Here is a 20,075-nt window from a genome sequence, read left to right on the forward strand (position 1 = left end):
AATAAACTTTCCATTGAAGGGTAACGTGCAAAGAAGGGCATACACCACAAGTGTGCAGCTCAGCCACTTTTCAAAAAGCGAACACCCCGCGTCGTCAGCCCCAGATCAAGAAGCAGGCCCGATGGGCGCTCGCCCCCTTGTGGGAGGTCCCGGGTTCGATTCCCGGTGCCTCCTGGAGAAGGCGAGCAGACAGAGAGTAGACAGACGAGAGAACCACCTGGGGGAGGTGCAGGGAAAAATAAAGTAAATAATAAGTAAAGTAGATGAGTAAATCTTGAAACAAAAGGAGGCAGGCCCCTGCCAGCCCCAGAGCCTCCCGTGCCAGCCCACGCGCTGCAGCCCCAAAGGGGAGCCTGCTGCCTCGACCTCCAGCACCCAGATTTGCGTTGCCTGTTGACGACGTTTATGTTCGTGGCATCACTTGGGAACGGCTTTGGAAACTGTCTGTGTCCACGCTCCCGCCAGCGCAAAGGGGGAAGAAGGGAGCGGAAGGTACGGCCTCGCCTCTGTGGGCTCACTTGCCCCGCACCTGGATCCCAGCCCTGATTCTACCCAAGACAAGGAGGGCTACTGTCCGGCCGGAAACCCGTCCCAGAATGTTCACCACAGCCCAAGACGGAAAGCCACAAACGCACGGCAGCGTAGAGCAGTGAACAGTTACCTTCGTGCAAGGGGATAGCACACGCAGCGCGGGCGAGCTGCGGTTACGCACAACGCCCCGTCGCGGGAAAGGAGCTAAACGGGTGGTCCGTTTTGTGATGCTGGAGAAGAGGCAAATGCAACCGGTCAAGGGTGACAGGAGTCGGAACGGCGGGGTCAGCTGTGGGGCAGGGGGCGGTCAGGGCGGCCGAAGGGGCGTCTCGGGGAGCGTGCTGTGCCGTCTCGGTCTGGGCCGTGTCCACGCTGTGCAAATCCTTTGAGCGGCGGGCTGGTGGCGCGTCCCTTCTGCGCTAAGTGCACAGCACTGCACTAAGAAGGCTTTTAAAACTCCCGCTCTCCTCATGCCGCGCACCCACATTCCAGGGGATCGTTCCACCCGGAAGCACCCCTCAACTGCGCATCCACATTCCAGGGGATCGTTCCACCCGGAAGCACCCCTCCGCCGCGCACCCACATTCCAGGGGTTCCCGGAAGCACCCTCCGACCTTGCCGAGGGAGGTCGTGGCTCCCTGAACGTGAACGCGGGGACGGACCCCTGACCGTGCCCGGGACCCCCGCCCTGCCCTCGCGCCCCGGGCCTCGCTCAGGCTGAGCCGCGGGTGCAGCTGGCGGCCGCCGCCCAGCACGCAGGGATCCGGTGCTCGCCTCTCCCCGCCGTGCCGTGCTCCTGGCACTGCCTGACGCCCCCGGGGAGCGGCACCCCAAGCCGTGCGAGCAGTCACCCTCGCCGAGGGCTCTCGGGGTCGCTTTCAGGCTGCCCCCGCCTTGACTCGGCCCCACCTTCTCGGCGTCTCAAATGTAAGGCAACGGCGGCTCCGAGATTTGGGCAGGACGTCCCTCTGCGCGCTGGGACCAAGTCCACCTGGGCTTGGGGCATCGGCTTCGCTCTCGGGCGCCACACACCCTCGTTTCAGCAGCACCGAGTGGGTGCCAGCCAGGCCGGGCAGCGACCAAGATGCGCCGCAGAGCTCGCAGGGTGCAGGGCCGGCCGCTGGCGCGCGTCACGGGGGTTCCTGCACGGAGGCCTCCCACGCCAGCTGCCCCACGTTGCGGGCGGCTTTCCTCTCCCCCCGGCCAGCGTGGTGGCCCCGCTGGGGACCTGCAGCTCGAGCGCCCAGTTCTCAGGCTCGTCCCCCGGCCTCGCCTCCACACCTGTTTCCCGCGACGCGTGGGACCGCGGGGACAGTGGCTGTTAGACACGGGGTGGGGGCTCCCCGAGTCCGGCCTCACTGAGGTGGTCGAATGAGGGCCCCACAGGGGCCGCGACAGGCAATCCCGTCAGAGGTCTGTGGCCGAAGTGTTTTTAGAAGGAGGAACCGAGATCGAGCCAGGACCTGGGTCATGGGAAGCAGGCGCTCAACCGCGGAGCCGCCCCCACCCCCTCAACCGAACTTGGTGCGGTGGAAGGGCCTGGCGCCCAGAGGAGGAGGGGAGCACAAACAATCTTCCTCTTTTTGAGGTTCATGAATGGTCTCAGGCTGCTCCCCGTGCGGGGGCTCCGAGGCTGCGCCCCAGCAGGAGCTGGTCGTCTGCTGTCTTCCGGCCGGGGACGCTGCCGGCCCCCCTGCGCTCTCCGCGGTGTCCGCTCCGAAGCTGCCCTCCTCCAAGCCCGCCTTGGGCGCCGTGTAGAGCCTGGTGGGCGTCTGCGCCACCTTCCTGACCCCAGCTCACCCTGGCTTGAGCCCCCGCCCACTCCAGGCCCCACTGCCCGTCCCCGCGGTGCGGCCCCGGGGCCCTCTCGGCCCCCCGCTGGCTCTCCTCGGCCCCGGTCCCCCTGCCTGCCTGGGACGCGGTGGTCGTGATTTCCCACATTCTCTGTTGGAATCTCCAGTTGTGCTCCTGGTTCAAGGTGAAGCCGGGGTGTCCTGGGGACCCTGACGCCACCCCCCATCCTTGCAGAATGAGAGGAGACGTCCGGCTAACTGCCCCAGCTCTCGGGCGCGAGGTCAGGGATTCGGCCCCGTGGCTGGCCTCTGTCCTGTCAGCTCCGGGGCACCCCGTAAGGCCTGGGGGCGCTGGTGCCGCTGCCCCGTCCAGCACGCCGTTGTCACCCCTGAATCAGGTCTGGGTCCCCGAGTCGGGAATTCACTTACAAGCGACTGAGTGAAGGTGCCCGGGGGCCAGGGGAGAAGCAGGAGAGGCGGGGAGAGGCTGTGGCGGGCACGGGGACGGGGCCACCTGCAGCAGCAGCTTTTGGCAACACCTCAGAGCTCTGAACCAGCCAAACGCGTGATGACACAGCTGAACCCTGCCCAGCAGTGGACACGCGCGAAGCAAGCCACACACGAAATGAGCTGGATGATTCCACACGCCGGAAATACAGCTGCAAGTCATACATCAGACAAAGGGTTCATGTACTTTTTATATGAAGAGTTCCTCAAATGGTTGAGAAAAAGACCAACAACTCAATAGAAAAATGGGCTGCAGATAGGACAGACAATTCATGGAAAAGGAAATACAAATGGCTCTTAAAAGCTTTGAACTAATATTCAGTTCCACTTGTAAGAGAAATGCACATTAAAACTGCGCTTGCACCTTTCAGATTAGCAAATGTGACAAAATTGAATAAAATACTGTGTTAAGGTGGTGGGAAAACAGGCACGCTCATACGTTGCTAGTGCAATTGTAAACTGGTACAAATTGGAGGGTAATTTGTGTCTACCCAAATCACAAATGCACATACCTTTTGCCCTTCCTTCTAGGAAATTACTCCACAGATATACCTGCAAAGAAGAGTATCCACTGCAGCACTGCTTGGAAGAGCAAAATATTGGAAACCTTGTGTATGCCCAAAAGGGGACTCTATGAACACCTCACAGCACTCAGTCATAAAAAATAATGAGATGCTACATTTAGCTGAAAAATTACTAAAATGACAAGGCCGGGCGACACTGAATGTTGGCGGGCACGTGGAGGATATGGAGTTCCCACACATCGCAGGTGGGAATGCAAAATGACACTCGTTATGGAAAATGTTTGAGAGTTTCTTTAAAAATTATGACCGTCTGACCTCGCAATCCCCCTTCTAGGTATTTACAGGTCAGCAATGAAAGCACTTGTCCCCAAGGAGACGTGCAGGGCAGTTCTGTCGTACGAGAGCCCCGCACTAGAAGAGACCCTAAGGCCTAACTGCAGAAGGAGAACCCGCGGTTCATTTCCGTCACAGAGCGCTGCTCAGCAACGCAGAGAAACAAACTTCTGGTACATGAAGCAATTTAAATGGGTCTCAAACACGTCAGAAAGCAAGAACAGATATCCGCACACCGATGCTCATAGCGGCTTTATTCACAATTGTCAAAAGGTGGAAACAGCCCAGGTGTCCATCAGCTGGTGGGTGGATAAACTGTGCGTGTGCACGTGATGGAATATCACACAGTGCTAAGGAGAAATGAAGTGGGGAAGCAAATGGCAACACGGATGAACCTGGAGGACGTTGCAGTGAGTGAAGCAAGCCGGGCACAAGGGACAAACACTGTAAGATTGTGCTGCTATGAACGAAATGTGTCCTGTAATCCCACAGAGTTACTACCTGAGTGGGTCACCAGAAAACAGAACGAGTTTAGAGAATGAAAAGCTGAGAGTTAACTTGTGCACAATTGGTGAAAAGGGTGTGTGTTAATCTTGGAAATGACTAGAAAAGGTGAAAGCCCAACATACCGTTTGTAACTAGCAGTACAATTATTATGTGGGTATGAAAGGGGGTTAAATGGAAAGAAGAAGATCATGCAAGTTACTAGAAGGAAAGCTAAAAAATGTAACATGGAACTGTAAAGCTGCATGTGAAATAGGAACATGGGCAAAATTGCACATACGATTGTGTTTCTTTGAAGCTGAGCAAATGTATGTTAATACCACAAAACGTTAATATCAGACAAAAACCATGATGCTAAATGAAAGAAACAGGACACAGAGTGCTCTATGTTGTATCATTCCATTTCTATAAAGTGTAAATGTACGTCATTTCTAAAGTTGGAATTAGATTCGTGGTCGTGGCCGGCTAGAGAAGGAGTGAGGAAGGGGGTGTGGTTTCTCTTTACAGAGCAATGAAATTGTCCTGAAATTTTTGTGGTGATGAATGCACAACATTGTGGTTATACTAGAAGCCATTTATTATACATTTTGGATAGATTGTATGGTATGTGAATATATCTAAATTCAACTGCTAAGTAAATAAACAAACAAATAAATAATTGTGCGAGAATAGCCAGAAATAGCAGCTATGTACAGCAGGGGAAACAGAGAGATTGAGAGGTGAAGAGTTTTCTTGTTTCTTTTTTGTTTATTATTATTATTACTGAAATAATGAAAATGCTCTAATAATGACTGAAGTGATGAATGCACAAGAACGTGATTATACCAGATGCTACTGATTGCACACTTCGGATGACCTGTATGCTTTATTAATATGTATCAATAAAATTTACTTGTTTTAAAAAACCCAAACAAATACCAGAAGGAGGTAAGGAAGCAGGCATGCTGCCTGCGTCCGCTTGTGAAGCTCCAGCACCAGCAGCTCTTACCTGGAGCCAGAACGCAGGTCAGCGCCTGCCTGGGGCTGGGACGGAAGAGCCTGGGAAGGGGCGCAGGGAACCTTCTGGGGTGGAGGAAACGTGCCTTGACCGCGGTGGGGGCACACAGGCGCATCCGTTCCTCACAATCCAGCTAAGTGTTCACGCAACCTTGGTGAATTTGCCTGCGGGAAGCAGATACCCTAGTCACACCGACGTTAAACAACCAAAGTAATAATTACAGGAATAGTCAAGACACGAGAGTCAGCAACTGGAGGTAAATGAGAGGAAAGTGCCTGGACAGAACTTTTTAGGAGTAATGCTTCCGTAACTCGTTGAGCTGCCTTTTCTGCTATTTTACTTTTTTAAATTAGAAATAAAGTTAAAAAATAATCAAGGTGGGGAAGGGGATGTGGCGCAAGTGACTGAGCTCCCCCCACCACATGGGAAGTCCTGGCGCCTCCAAAAGAAGACAGCGAGCTGGTGTGACGGGCAGGCACGGCAAGCTGACACAACCAGATGCTGCAACGAGAAACAAGAAGAAAAACAGAGCGACAGAGACAGCGCAGCAGGGAGCCCAGGCGGCTCAAGCACTCAGGCGCCTCCTCCCACACGGAGGTCCAGGGTGCAGGTCCCAGTGTCTCCTAAAGAAACAAGGACGACAACAACACAGCAAGTGCAAACGAGGGGGTGGGGAGAGATAAACAAATTAAAATAACAAATCAAGAAGCTAAATGCACTGATAGAAAGGCTCTCCAAGGTAGTGAAAAATAAACCAAGGTTCCGAAAAGTATGAATCAGGAAAATGCGCCTGTGCCATCCTGGACAAACATAAAACATGATCGAAAAGCTGTAGAGAAGGCGCAACAGCGGCTTCCCTGGGGGCGAGGCTTAGACTCTCCCTGCACAGCTCCTGCCTGCTGCTCTCTGCGCCTGCCAACGCGGGCTCCCCTTGCTACTCCCAGCTGCTCTGCTCGTAAACCGCCGATTTGCCAAGACGCCCCCGCTGCCTGCGCCCCGCAAAGCCGGAGCTGCTACGGAGCAAAGCTTTCAACACGGAGCGGCCGTCGCCGAGGCCGAGCGGGCCCCACGTGCAGGGCTGTGTGCCGCACACCCCGCTCCCAGCTCGGAAGCTCCCGGCCGCGGCCCCCTCGCTCCCGCACGCCCCGCGCCAGCCTCGGGCCGCGGGGCCGGCGGCGGGGCCCAGGCAGGGGACCTCTCGCCGCGGCGCGCCTGGCAGAACCGGGGGCAAGGGGGGCAGTGGCCGGCGCCCCGGGCCTCCGTCCTGCCGATGCCCGTCCCCGGCCTCCCCGCGACGTGCGAGGGTCCCCGGGGCGCGCGGGCCGTGACGCCCGCCCGGCCCGGCCCTTCCGACAGCTCTCGCCGCCAGGCTCTTCCGGGGGCCGGGCTGGGCCGCCCCGCAGGCTCGCGCCCCGAGCGGCCGTGGGCGCGGCGGGAGGGCTGGGCCGGCCGCGGGGCGGGGGGCGGCGGCGCGCCAGCCGGGGCGGAGCGCGGGGTCCCGCCCGGAGCCGCGCCCCGAGGCCGGGCGCGCAGTCATGGGCCGGGGGTCCCGGGGAGCGCGGGGGTGGCCGGCGCTGCTGCTGCTGCTGCTGCTGCTGCCGGCGCGAGGGGCGCGGGCGCCGCCAGGTGAGACCGAGGGCGCCGGGGGGCGCGGAGGGGGCGGCTCGCCCAGAGCGGGCAGGGCAGGGCAGGGCAGGGGCGAGGGTAGGGGCAGGGCAGGGCAGGGGCGAGGGTAGGGCAGGGGCAGGGCAGGGCCAGGCGTGGGGACTCCGAGCACCCCCGGGCCCTCCCGGCGCGGCTCCCGGGGGCCCCCACCCGCGCTGCGCCCCGCCCCGCCCGCCGCGCCGCTCTCGCCGCCTTGTTTGGGGGCCCAGAGCCCCGCGCCCCGCCCAGCGCGCCCGCGCCAAGCCGCCCGTGGAGCGGCGCCCGCAGCGAGGCCGCGCCAAGTGCACGTGCGTCCAGCGCCCGGCGAGGGGACGCGGGGGCCAGCGGCGGGAGCCCCGCCCGAGCACGGGGTGCCAGCAGGCGCAGGGGCGGGGGCTGCGGGCGCACCCCGGGCGGCAGCGCCCCAGGGACCGCGGCGCCCGCCGGGGGAGGCGCACCCTGGCCGAGGGGGCGGGGCCCCGCAGCGCTCCTGCCCCCAGGGTGGACCCGCGGCTCCGCGCTCCGAGCCTGGGGGCGCCCCAACCCCGCCCTGCTGCCTGTTTCCACGCGCGGCCTCCTCCTCAGCACGGCTCCCTCTCTGCCCCCCCGGGTGCCATGGTGCCTGTGTGGGGGGGGCACGCAGGGCTGTGTGGGGACAGCGCTACACCCTTTGCTCTCAACCCTTAGACCTGCCCCTTGGACTTCTGTCCCGGGGCTGTGGGCCCAGGGCAACACGCTCATCCAACCAAGGAGGGCTTCCCGGGAGCGGCGGCTCCCGGAGCGCTAGTCCAGGTCTGGCGGAGGAGGTGCAGGGGGAAGAGCAGCCGGGCCTTCCAGCCTGACCCGCGCTGGCCAGGGGGCCGCGGCGGGCGGGGGGCTCTCCCGGAGAGTCCAGGCTCCTCTCGCGGCGGAGGCGCAGCTGTGGCCCCAGGAGTTCTGCCGACCAGAGTAGGGGCTTCCGGGCGGGGGAGCGGGGCCGAGGGGCCTCCCGGGCCCGGGGGTGTCGGCCAGGGGCAGTGGGGCGCAGGCGTGCCCTCCCCAGGCCCGGCTCCCTCCTCTGCCGCCTCCCCGGTGGGCCCGGTGCCCGGCTGGCCTGGTGCCCGCGTTTCTCCACCGAGGCCAGAGCCTGCCCCTCGCACGTCCTCAAGCCGTCCCTCTGCGACTCGCCGTGTCCCCAGGTCCCCCTCGCCCTCCTGGAGAGCCCGTCACCCCCCGCTGGGTCCTGAATGGACGACCCCGGCCTGTGGCCACCCCGGAGGAGCCGGTCAGTGTCCATCGGCCCTTCCTCTGCAGGGGCCCTGGGTCTCCCCGCCCCTTCCCCCTCCTGGGTGACCGTTGGGTGGGTCCCCGGGAGCACCGGGTCACTTCCCTGCGCTCCTGGCAGGGTCGGGCTGGGAGGCAGCGCCGTGACGTCGGCCTGCACACATGGAAGTTGTTTCCGGGCTCCCCCGCCCCCCCAGAATTGGCTGGGCAGCCCCCACCCCAGGAGGCAGAGGTGGGTCCCGGCTCTGTGAGGCCGGAAGCTTCCAGGGTGTCTTTAAGAAATTACCCAGAGAACTCCAGCAGACCACGTGACCGGGACGCCTCGGCCCCCCGAACCGCGCCCCACGGCTCAGGCGGATCCTCCTCCCGCTCAGCGGCTGCCCCCCTGGACCCCCCGGTGCGGCCGCCCCAGCTCCACATCTCCAGGGTGCCCTGCCCGGCACCGCCCCTCACACACTTGCCGCAAGGCCGGCTCGTCTGCACCCACCGCAGCCCTGCACGGGGCGCGCTGCGGCCCAGAGAGGGTGGGCGGCTGCCCAGACACGCAGCTCGGCCTGGACGCCTGGGACCTGCTGAGGCCCGAGAGACCCCAGCCACTGGCCAGCGTCCAGGCCCAGGGAGCCCCTTTGTCCTCCGGCAGAGAGGTCAGCCCTCTGTCCGAGTCCCACAAGGAGGAGCAGGAGAGAGCTGCCCCAAGGCGGGGAGGTCCCCTGCCCGAGGCCCTCAGTGGGCTCCCCAGCCGTGGGGGCCGCCCTGGAAGGGGCCAGGGGGGACCCTGGCTGAGCTTTGGAATCCTTGTCCTGGTCATGGCTGGGCAGGGCACGTCTGGGCGCACCATGGAGCAGGCCGACGGGGGCCCCTCCCAGCCGTGAGCCCCAGTTGTGACCAGGAGGGGACCCCAGAGGGGCTCTGCTGCCCCCACTTGGCGGCCCCTCCCCCAGCCAGCCTGCCCAGGGAAGGAAAGCGGACAGGACGAGGCAGGGGACTGCCGGGAGGCTGAAGCACTCCCTTGAGGACGGGCAGGGTCTGTGGGGGGCGGAACGGTCACGGGGGCCGCGAGGGGCCAGCGAGGAGGGGGCGGGGCGGCCTCGCGTGCATTCCAGCCGCGTGAGCTCACGCTGGACGCCTGTGGGGCCCGTGACTGGGAGGCGGGGCTGTCTGCTCCCCACGTGCAGAGCGGGGACCCCCCAAGGCTCAGAGCCCCTTGGCTGGGGCTCCAGAGCAGTGCATTTTGGGACAAAAGGGGAGGGCTAGCAAGGGTGGGACAAAGATTCCAGAGAAACTGCCGCCCCAGGCCCCTGGCCCCGCCCCCAGCTGGGCTGAGCACTGGGGGAAGGGGCTGCAGATGGCGCATCCGTGAGGGGCGGAGGAGGCGGAGGCCAGCAGGGGTGCCAAGGGCCCCGGACATCGCGCACAGGAGGCCGGTGTTTCCCTCGGCCAGGAAGGGGCCCTTTGCCTGTGGCTCTGCGGAGCAGGTGTGGACCGGGCTCCCCAGGAGCCTGGGAGGACTTCCAGAGGGGGTGAGCGCTGCCCGAACTGAGGGGGGAAAGGCTGAACCCCGCTGGGCAGCACGATGGAGGAACAAGCCCCGATGCCACGGCCACGCAGTGCCCCCGCCCGGTGTCCTCAGGACCCGCTGCCCTGCCAGCTGGAGGAGGAGGGCGCGAGGACCTCGGGCAGGGCGGCCGCCATCCAGGGGGGCGCGGCAGCTGTCGAGCCACCTGCCAGGACGTCTCTGTCTGCTGACCTCCCCCCACGCCCGCCCGTGCCCACCCACACCCGCCATGACACGGGGCCCCGTCTCCCCCAGTGCTCTGCCAGGGCTCCCTCCCCTGCGGCCGGGGCCTGCCACCCACCGCCTCAGCCCCCTCTCCTCACCAGGCCTGGAAGCCGGACTTGGGGCTGGTGGCCCTGGAGGCCGAGGGCCAGGACCTGCTGCTCGAGCTGGAGAAGAACCAGTGAGTGCCCGGCTGGGGCGGGGACAAGCCTCTCGGCGCGGTGCTGGGGGCAGCGGGAACGGACACGCGCCATGGGGCTGGGGGCTGGTGGCAGGGAGGGCCACGCAGGCTCGGCTGGCTTCTTTTTCTTTTTTTTTTAAGATTTATTTTTCTCCCCTTACCCCCCGCCCCCCAGTTGTCTGTTCGCTGCTGCTTCTTTGTCCGCTTCTGTTGTTGTCAGCGGCACCACCGGGAAACTGTGTTTCTTTGTGTTGCCTCATCTTGTTGTGTCAGCTCTCCATGTGTGCGGCGCCATTCCCAGGCAGGCTGCACTTCCTTTCGCGCTGGGCGGCTCTTCTTAAGGGGTGCGCTCCTTGCGCGGGGGCCTCCCCTACGTGGGGGACACCCCTGCGTGGCACGGCACTCCTTGCGTGCATCAGCACTGTGCATGGGCCAGCTGCACGTGGGTCAAGGAGGCCCGGGGTTTGAACCGCGGACCCCCCATGTGGTAGGCGGACGCCCTAACCACTGGGCCAAGTCCGCTTCCCTCGGGCTGGCTTCTGAGGCGCGGTGGGCTGCTGGGGCTAGGCCAGGCCCCCCGGGAGGAGCCCACCCCAGGAGCCCTGCCAGCACCAGGGGCCCAGCCCGAGGGGGGCTCCCGCCTGGCCGGCCCCCACAGGGTGCGCGGAGTCAGAGCGAATCCAAGGTGGAGCCAGCGGCAGCCCTCGGGGGCAGGGACGAGGGCGCGGCGGCTGCCAGGCGCAGGGTCAGGGCGCAGCGCGGCGAGATGAGTTTGGGGGGTCACAGGAGGGCCTGCTCCCAGGGGCTCAGGTGCCACCCGCTGGGCTGGAGCCCAAGGCGCGGCGCCAGGAGCGGCCAGAGCCCTGCCGGTGCTGTGGGCGGGCAGGTGGGGGTGCACCGCGCAGCCCGGGAGGGGCGGGGGTCTTCAGCCGCCGCCGGTGCTACCAACCCGCTGCGCTGCCCACCTCCTGGGCTCGGCGGACCTGGTTCCACGCTAAGCTTAGCTTCCCTGGGGTCCAGGCCCCCCACCACGACGCGGTGACCACGTCACCACTCCCAGGGCTGCGTGCTTGGGCGGGAGCGGGGAGAAGCGGGGAGGCGGGCGCCCAGGTCTCTGCGAGGTCGGGTGGATTTTTTAAGGGGAGAGACTCACTCCTGGCTAGTCCACCCCGGGGAGACGGCCCGAGGCGCCTGGTGAGGTGGGGCGAGGCCCCTGCTCAGGTAGCAGGGCAGGTGGGGAGGGCGCCGGGGGGCGGCGCTGCAGGCAGAGGGGAAGACCCTGGCGGGACGGTGGGGGGAGGTTGACCAGATGCCCAGAGGGGCCGCAGCAGGCAGGGTGGCTCAGAAACACCCCCACTTCCTTGACTCCACGTCGTACCCCCCCCATGTCCTTGACCTGGGGACCCAGCCACCTGCTGAGCGCCCCCAGGGCACACACGTGCTTCCCCGTCCCTGCTCCTCCCTGGGCCCTGCGTACCCCCCAGGCCCTCACCAGGTCTGCCCGCTGCCCTTCGCCTTTCTCCTAAGGTCAAGGTCTCGCCCTCTTCTGAGGGCTGCTTCTCATCGCTCCCTCATCGCGCTCCCTCATCGCGCCCCGCAGCTAGCAGTTGGGGAGGAAGGCTGGAGGGCATCCTGGAGGAGGGGGCCAGGTGAGCGACTCCTCTCCCCTCCCAGCAGGCTGCTGGCCCCGGGATACACAGAAACGCTCTACAGCCCCGACGGGCAGCCGGTGGAGCTGGTCCCCAAGGCCGCGGTAAGACCCCAGGAGCTGGAGGGCAGGGTGGGGGGCTGGGGGCTGCACCCCAGAGGAGCCCGTCCTCGCACCCCGGCCCCCTCCTCCCACCCTCAGGAGAGGCTGGCGCCGCCCCCAGGGCCCCCTGTCCCCGCAGCCTTGGCGACTGGATGACGCCTCCCGCAGGACCACTGCCACTACCACGGGCGCGTGCGGGGCTTCCCTGGCTCCCGGGCCGCCCTCAGCACCTGCGCTGGGCTCAGGTGAGGAGCCCCGGGGGGGGGGGGCGCGGGGGCAGGGAAAGGGACCCCTCAGCGCCTCCGCCCTCTGCACCCAGGGGCCTGTTCACGCTGGGCGCCGGCGCCAGCTACTACCTCCACCCCCCGGCACCCCGAGCCGCCGCCTCCACCCACAGGCTCTTCCGGATGGAGCAGCTGCTCGGCAGGAAAAGGGGCTGTGGCCAGAGGGAGCTGGGGGGGCCAGGGGGCACGGCCGGCTGTCCTCGTGTCCCCCCCAGCAGGGTAAGGGAAGCAGACAGGGTGGGGAGGCAGCCGAGGCGGGCGCCCAGTCCTGACATAAAAGGTTCTAGCAAATTCTGAAAGTGACCTTGGTGGGGGCGGTGGCCAGGGCTCCAGCCCAGCAGCCCACCCCCTCACAGTCCTCACTGCCCCCCTCCCCAGGAGCGGCGAGAGGCCCCCGGGAGCCCGCGGTACCTGGAGCTGTACTTAGTGGCCGACCACGCCCTGGTGAGGGAGTACCTGGCTGGGCCGGGGGTGGGGGGGCCGCCTCCCATCCCCCACCACGATGTGGCTGACCCCCAGCTCGCCCCCTCCCGGCTGGCCCCCCCCAACTTGCCCCCTCCCAGCTCGTCCCCCCCAGTTCACCCCTCTCAGCTCACCCCCCCAGCTACCCCCTCCCAGCTCCCCTTGCTCCCAGTTCATCCCCCCCAGCTTGTCCGGCCAGCTTACCGGGCTCCCAGCTCCATTTCCAGCTGGCCCCCTCCCAGCTCACCCCCTCCCAGCTCGCCCCCCCAGCTACCCCCCTCCCAGCTCCCCTTGCTCCCAGCTCATCCCCCCCAGCTCATCCGCCCAGCTCGCCCCGCTCCCCCAGCTTGCCCCCTCCCATCTCGCCCTCCTGGCTTGCCCCCTCCCAGCTCATCCCCCCCGGCTCGCCCCCTCCCAGAACGCTCCCCCCAGCTGGCCCCCTCCCAGCTCGTCCCCCCCAGCTCGCTCCCTCCCAGCTGGCCCCCCCCAGCTCGCCCCCTCCCAGCTCACCCCCCAGCTCATCTCCCCCAGCTCATCCCCCCCGGCTCGCCCCCTCCCAGAACGCTCCCCCCAGCTGGCCCCCTCCCAGCTTGTCCCCCCCAGCTCGCTCCCTCCCAGCTGGTCCCCCCCAGCTGGCCCCCTCCCAGCTCGCTCCCCCCAGCTGGCCCCCTCCCAGCTCGTCCCCCCCAGCTCGCTCCCTCCCAGCTGGCCCCCCCCAGCTCGCCCCCTCCCAGCTCACCCCCCAGCTCATCTCCCCCAGCTCATCCCCCCCAGCTCGCCCACTCCCAGCTCGTCCCCCCCCCAGCTCGCCCCCAAGCTCATCCCCCCCAGGTCGTCTCCCCCCAGCTCTCCCTCCCAGCTCTCCCCCTCCCACCTCGTCCCCCCCAGCTTACCCCCTTCCATCTCACCCCCCAGCTCGCCCCCTCAACTCACCCCCCCCCCCCAGGCTCCCCTTGCTCCTAGGCCGCCCCCCCTTCCCTCTTTCTGCCGGCGAGACCCTCGCTGCTAACATACAGCCAGCATAAAAGCTCCCGCTTCAACCCTGCGCAGTCAGGGTGGCCTTTGCCCTCACGCGCCGCCCTGCCCCCAGTTCCTGACCCAGCACCGGAACTTCAGCCACACCAAGCAGCGGCTCCTGGACGTCGCCAACTACGTGGACCAGGTTGGGACGACCGCGGCCGCGCGGGGAAAGGGGAGAGCGGAGCGGCGCCGGGAGGAGAGGCAGGAGCGCGCGCCCCTTCCCGCCGCAGCTCCTGCGGACGCTGGGCATCCAGGTGGCCCTGAGCGGCCTGGATGTGTGGACGGCGCGGGACCACAGCCGCGTCAGCGCCGACGCCAACGCCACGCTGCGGGCCTTCCTGCAGTGGCGCCGCGGGCTGTGGGCGCGGCGGCCGCACGACTCGGCGCAGCTGCTCACGTGGGTGCCCGGGGCCTCGTGGGTGCCGGGGCCTCACGCGGGCCCGGGGCGCGGGGGCCGCCCGCCGCTCACGCCGCGCTCTGCCCGCAGGGGCCGCGCCTTCCAGGGCGCCACCGTGGGCCTGGCGCCCGTCGAGGGCATGTGCAGCGCGGAGAGCTCGGGCGGCGTGAGCTCGGTGAGCGCGCGCGGGCGGGGGGAGAGGCGCTGGCGAGGGGCCTGCGGTGACCGCCCCGCCCCGCCCCCAGGACCACGCGGACCTCGCGGTGGGCGCCGCAGCCACCATGGCCCACGAGATCGGCCACAGCCTGGGCCTGAGCCACGACCCCGACGACTGCTGCGTGGAGGTCCCCGCGGAGCAGGGCGGCTGCGTCATGGCGGCGGCCACGGGGTGCGGGCGCGGGGCGCGCAGAGCTGCGGGAGGTGGCCGGTCCTCGGCTGCGTTCTCCTGGAGGCGACAGGGACCTCCCTCAGTTTCCTTTTCTGTCAAATGCCCTCGGCTGCGGGTGCGGCTTGGGTCCTGCCAGGCGGACCCTTGAAATGCGGCCACTCCCCGGGCGACCCGGCGCCCTCGCGCCCCCCGGGGCTCAGCACCCGCCCGGGCTCGCCTGGCCTTTGCGCCGGTCACTGCCGCTCTCTGCGCGCCGCCTCAGGGAGGGTGGCCGGGCCCCGGGGCGGGGCGAGCGGGCGGCGGCGGTCCCCGCGCCCCCGACGCCCCCGCGCCGCCCGCAGGCACCCGTTCCCGCGCGTGTTCAGCGCCTGCAGCCGCCGCCAGCTGCGCGCCTTCTTCCGCAAAGGGGGCGGCGCGTGCCTCTCCAACGCCCCCGAGCCCGGGCTGGCGGTGCGGCGGCCGCGCTGCGGGAACGGCTTCGTGGAGGCGGCGAGGAGTGCGACTGGGGCGACGGCCAGGTCAGAGGGCCCGGCCCGGGCCGGGGACCCACACGGCGCCCCGCCCCGCGTCCTGATCCCGTGCCCCTCTCCTTTCCGACCCCAGGAGTACTTGGACCCCTGCTGCCTGGCCCACAACTGCTCGCTGCGCGCGGGGGCCCAGTGCGTGCGCGGGGACTGCTGCGCGCTCTGCCTGGTGAGGGCTTGGGAAGCTCTGGGGCGTGGCCGAGGGTGTGTGGCGGGTGCTGCTGGCTCCCGCCCCTCTCGTCCCGCTGCGCGGTGCTGGTTCTCCGTGCGCGTGGGCCCGCGGGGCCCTCGGGCAGCAGCTGGGTGTGTGGCTTCTCGGCCCGGTCCCCCTTCCCCCCACACCCCGCCTCTGAGCCGCGCTGCCGGCGCGGGCCTCTCACGCCTCTGCCTCCCCCCCGCCGCCCTCCCGGGCCGGGCCACCGCGCAGCTGAGGCCGGCAGGTGTGCTGTGCCGCCGGGCGGCAGTCGCCTCCGCCCTCTGTCCCCCGACGTGTACGTGCTGGACGGCTCGCCCTGCGCAGGAGGCCGCGGCTACTGCCGTGATGGCGCGTGTCCCACGCTCGAGCAGCAGTGCCAGCAGCTCTGGGGGCCGGGTGAGACGGTGCGCGCGCTCTCGCAGCCCCCTTTCAGGAAACCTACCCCCTCGCGCGCTGGGAAGCTGAGGCCGGGAAGGGAAGCGTGGTCCCTGCTGGGCTGACGCCAGCCCCGCCCGCCGTCCCCAGTCTCACGCGCAGCGCTGGAGACCTGTTTCCAGATCGTGAACTCCGCGGGAGACGCCCACGAGGACGGTGGCGGGGACAGCGAGGGCCACGCCGCGCCCCGAGTACAGAGGTAGGGGTGGGAGGAGGGAGCAGAAGGGGGCCCTGGGGACGGGGCGCACCACACCCTTTGACCTCCCTCCACCCTGTCCCCAGAGATGCGTGGTGCGGGAAGCTGCAGTGCCAGGGCTGGGAGCGGATAACCTGTGAGATATCCGCGAGATAACCTGCACAGGAGCTGTGGCGCTCCCTGGCGCCCCGCTGGACCTGCCGGGCCTGGGCCTGGTGGAGCCCGGCACCCAGTGCGGACCCGGCATGGTGAGCCCTGCGGCCTGAGCCCTCCGTGCCTGGGAGTCCTCGCCCCTCAGCCCGGTGCCTCCGCGCCCACAGGTGTGCCAGGACGGGCGCTGCCAGAACGCCACCTCCCTGATGCTGGACACACCGTGGGATCCGGGAACAGAAAAGTTCGTCAGTGGAGGGAGAAACGTGAAATCAAGCGGCCTGCAGCTACGAGCGCTGAACCAGCGCCAGCTCCGTGTAGTTGATTATGTTACCGTTAGGTGAGAGAGCAACGGGGGCCGGGGGCCAAGGGTATAACCCAGTAAGGGGAACTCCAGTATTTCTGCAGTTCCCTGCACGTCTAAAATTAGTTCACGATAGAAGTTTAAAATAAAATTATAAAAAAGGAAAAAAACAGTTATGTTTTCTTCTTAGTAGTTATAACTTAGCGCGAGAGACAAGGTTTCTTCAGCTTGCTGTGAGGGGCCCGCGTGTGTGCTGGGGTCAGTCACGGCTCATCCAGGCGGTGGAAATCCAGATTTACCCAGAAGGAGTAGGCGGGGCGGCGCGGGAAGGCGGGTGATCTCCCAGGCAGAGGCTGCTCCCGGGAACCCCGCGCCGCGCAGACACCTGCTGTCACACCTGCTGTCACACCTGCTGCACGCAGGGCCGGGAAGCGCGTCCCTCCGCCCGGTCGAGCAGCGCGGGGAGCGCCCGGGAGCGCCGGCATGGCCCGCAGCCTGCGGCCCGCGCTGCTGCTGCTGCTGCTGCTGCTGGGTGAGCGCCCGCCTCCCCGGGGGCACCGGACGCGGGAAACGCCGACACGCAGGACGAGGCGCTGGCGAGGGGCGGGTGTCCCCGGACCCCCACCCGTCCCGCCTTGGGCCCCTGCCGAGGAGCGCGCTCCCCTCTCCCCACGCTCGGTCCCCTCGCGCAGCCCCCCAACCGCCGCGGTCCTGTGCCGGCATCTTCAGTGTCTTCCGTGCCTCGCCCCTGCGGTCCCACCTGCTCCTACTGCCCCCTCTCCATCTGGGGCATCACGGGGGGTGGGGGGGTCGCCTTCCAGGGTGGAGCGGGTAGAATGGAGTCGGGTCGAGGTTCAAGGCGCGGGAGGTCTGGGGGCCCAGAGGAGCCGTTCTGAGGGCGGGGAACAGGCAAGGCTGCTCCTGGAGGAGACGCAGGTAAGCCGAGGAGCAGACGGCGCCCGCGCCAGCCCCGGGGCTGCGGGGTGCGGCCGGGGGCAAGGGCAAGGCGCGCGGCCTGGAGCAGAGGCGGCCCTTCCCCCGCCGACCCCCTCGCCTCTGCCATCGCCGTCAGGCCTTCCCGCACTCGCCACGACCCCTTCTCCAACCCACGCCCCGCAAGAGGGGGCCAGTGCAGAGGGGCCCCCTCGCCTTCCCCGAACCGGGGCCGGTGGGCGGGTGGGCGCGGAGCGGCTGAGCCAGGTGCCTCCAGGGCTGCAGCCGCCGGGGGCGGGCTCCTGGGCGCGTGGCCAGTCCTAGGGACGGCGCGGCCGGGCCTGCGCGTGGCCCGTCTGGGCGGCGCTCGCTCTCCGCGCTGGACACGGCGCGCGGCTCTGCCTGCCACGGGCGACCCTGCCCCAGCCCGCGGCCAGGCCTGGACGGGCCCCCGTCCTCCTGATAGGAGGCTCCAGGGGGCAGCGGGGCTCCGGGGGGCGCAAGGACGCACGGGCGCCCGGGGAGGGCCGGCCCCGGGAACTGGAGAGCCGCCTCCAGGCGGGGGGCGCAGGGCGGGCTCGAGGGCCGGGGCGGGGGCTCCGTGGCCCCTCGGAAGGCGCCTGCCCGCTCCCGGCGGCGGCCCTCAGGCGCGCGGGGGCCCCCACGGCAGCCCGCGCTCCCGCCCGCAGGGTCCGCGCGCCCGTCCGGAGAGAACCGCTGCGTGGCGGCGGCCGAGGCGTGCACGGGGGACGCGCGGTGCCAGCGGCTGCGCGCCGAGTACGTGGCGCGGTGCCTGGGCCGGGCCGCGGCCGGGGGCTGCCCCCGCGCCCGCTGCCGCCGCGCCCTGCGCCGCTTCTTCGCCCGCGCGCCGCCCGCGCTCAGCCTCGCGCTGCTCTTCTGCCCGTGCGCGGAGCCCGCGTGCGCCGAGCGCCGGCGCCAGACCTTCGCGCCAGCCTGCGCCCTCGCGCCGCCCGGGGCCTCGCCGCCGCCATGCCTGGCGCCCCTCGACGGCTGCGCGCGCAGCCGCGTCTGCAGGTGCAGGCCCCGCCTCGCCTGGCCCCGGCCCCGCCCCTCGGCCCCGCCCTCGCCCCGCCCCTCGGCCCCGCCCTCGGCCCCGCCCCTCGGCCCCGCCCCCCGCCGCGCCCGAGTCCCCGCCCCCTCACCGTGTCCCGCCGCAGGCCCCGCCTCCTGGCCTTCCAGGCCGCCTGTCTCACCCGTAGGCCCCGCCTAGCCTTTGCTGGCCCCGCCCGTCCTCCGCTTCGCCCCTCCTCCACCTCGCCCCCTGCTAGCCCCGCCTCCTGGCCTTCCAGGCCCCGCCCGCTCCGCCACCACCCGCAGGCCCCGCCTCCTGGCCTTCCAGGCCGCCTGTCTCACCCGTAGGCCCCGCCTAGCCTTTGCTGGCCCCGCCCGTCCTCCGCTTCGCCCCTCCTCCACCTCGCCCCCTGCTAGCCCTGCCTCCTGGCCTTCCAGGCCCCGCCCGCTCCGCCACCACCCGCAGGCCCCGCCTCCACCCCACCCTCGCCCCACCCCACAGGCCCCGCCTCCGCCCACCCTCGCCCCACCCCACAGGCCCCGCCTCCTGGCCTTCCAGGCCACCTGCCCCGCCCCGCCTTTGCTGGCCCCGCCCCTCCTCCACCTCGCCCCCCGCTAGCCCTGCCTCCTGGACTTCCAGGCCCCGCCCGGTCCGCCCCCACCCGCAGGCCCCGCCTCCACCCCGCCCCACAGGCCCCGCCTCCTGGCCTTCCAGGCCCCGCCCGTCCCGCCCATAGGCCCCGCCCCTCCTCCACCCCCACCCGCAGACCCCGCCTCCACCCGCCCTCACCCCGCCCTGCAGGCCCCGCCTCCTGGCCTTCCAGGCCCCGCCCGTCCCGCCCACAGGCCCCGCCCCCACCCCGCCCTAGCCCCGCCCCACAGGGCCCGCCCATAGGCCCCGCCTCCACCCACCCTCGCCCCGCCCCGCAGGCCCCGCCTCCACCCCGCCCTAGCCCCGCCCCACAGGCCCCGCCTCCACCCTCGCCCCACCCGCAGGCCCCGCCTCCGCCCACCCTCGCCCCGCCCCGCAGGCCCCGCCTCCTGGCCTTCCAGGCCGCCTGCGCCCCGGTCCCCGGCGCCCCCGACGGCTGCCCGCAGGAGCAGGCCCCCGGCTGCCGGCGCGCCTACGCGGGCCTCGTGGGTACGAGGGGCCGGGCGCGGGTGGGGGCTCTCCGGGGCTGCCCCCTGCATGGGCCGGTGAATGTCCTCGGGGCCCCGCAGGCACCGCCATCGCCCCCAACTTCGTGGACAACGCGAGCGCTCGCGTGGCGCCCTGGTGCGCCTGCGGGGCCAGCGGGAACCGGCGGGAGGAGTGCGAGGCCTTCCGGGGGCTCTTCACGAGGAACCGCTGCCTGGGTGAGGGCCCGGGGCAGGGCGGGAGCCGGGGCGCCCCAGGGGCAGGAGACCCCCGCCGGCCCCCGCCCCTCGGGACACGGGTCCCAGACCCCAGGCAGGACCCGGGGGCGTCGGCCGGCGCCGGGAGGGCGGCGGGAAGGGGGTCAGGCCCCCCTCAGGCCCACGGGAGGAGGGTCCTGGTCCCGGGACCGGCCCCCACTACCCACCTCGCCTCCGTGCTCGCCCGCGCCCTGCGCCAAGGGCGGGGGTCCACGCTGGTCGCAATGAGGGTCCGGCCGCAGCGCGGGAGCCGCCGTCGCAGAGCTGCCCCGCCCGAGCGTCAGGCCGCAGAGACGCCGGTGTGCGTGGGGGCCCACGCGGGGTGCCAGGGGGCTCTGCTGGCCCCGAGGAGCGGGTCTTGGTGGAGGGGTGCCCCTGCCTCCACAGACAGCGCCATACAGGCCTTCGACAGCGGGGGCCTCCCAGCCCTGCGGGAGCAGCCGGGCCCCTACCCGGGCGGCGAGCGCAGCGTCCTGCAGGTAGGTGCAGGGGGAGGGGGGTAGCCGGCAGCCCCCACCCCCCTTCCGCACCCTTTGCTGCCGCGTGGGCCGAGAT

At 68.8% G+C, this 20,075-nt stretch overlaps 2 protein-coding genes across 2 annotated transcripts; both read left to right on the plus strand.

Moving 5' to 3' along the window:
- The first annotated feature begins 6,047 nt into the window (after window positions 1–6,047).
- On the plus strand, window positions 6,048–16,310 carry LOC131275883 (disintegrin and metalloproteinase domain-containing protein 33-like). The gene is given in 20 exon segments (XM_058287521.2): window positions 6,048–6,815; window positions 8,012–8,097; window positions 9,978–10,054; window positions 11,729–11,807; window positions 11,973–12,049; window positions 12,124–12,307; window positions 12,467–12,532; window positions 13,641–13,712; window positions 13,801–13,967; window positions 14,058–14,142; window positions 14,213–14,355; window positions 14,697–14,839; window positions 14,842–14,873; window positions 14,959–15,048; window positions 15,307–15,364; window positions 15,367–15,471; window positions 15,601–15,709; window positions 15,793–15,826; window positions 15,829–15,954; window positions 16,027–16,310. Coding segments are annotated over 20 exon segments (1,998 nt in total). The 5' UTR covers window positions 6,048–6,724; the 3' UTR covers window positions 16,201–16,310.
- Window positions 16,311–16,643: 333 nt separating this feature from the next.
- On the plus strand, window positions 16,644–20,023 carry LOC131275837 (GDNF family receptor alpha-4-like). The gene is made up of 5 exons (XM_058287392.2): window positions 16,644–16,692; window positions 17,783–18,128; window positions 19,157–19,266; window positions 19,347–19,481; window positions 19,908–20,023. Exons 1-5 carry the CDS (start codon window positions 16,644–16,646, stop codon window positions 20,021–20,023), a joined length of 756 nt encoding a protein of 251 aa, XP_058143375.2.
- Window positions 20,024–20,075: the final 52 nt, after the last annotated feature.

The sequence above is a fragment of the Dasypus novemcinctus genome, chromosome 24, assembly GCF_030445035.2.
Source record: "Dasypus novemcinctus isolate mDasNov1 chromosome 24, mDasNov1.1.hap2, whole genome shotgun sequence".
NCBI classification, from domain to species: domain Eukaryota; kingdom Metazoa; phylum Chordata; class Mammalia; order Cingulata; family Dasypodidae; genus Dasypus; species Dasypus novemcinctus.

What these genes read in the sequence shown, in the direction of transcription:
- LOC131275837 (XM_058287392.2), top strand. Translation starts at nt 16,644, where the DNA reads ATGGCCCGCAGCCTGCGGCCCGCGCTGCTGCTGCTGCTGCTGCTGCTG. An exon ending in GCGCGCAGCCGCGTCTGCAG is followed by an intron (nt 18,129 to 19,156) that starts GTGCAGGCCCCG and finishes CCCGCCCCGCAG; the next exon opens with GCCCCGCCTCCTGGCCTTCC. An exon ending in CACGAGGAACCGCTGCCTGG is followed by an intron (nt 19,482 to 19,907) that starts GTGAGGGCCCGG and finishes CTGCCTCCACAG; the next exon opens with ACAGCGCCATACAGGCCTTC.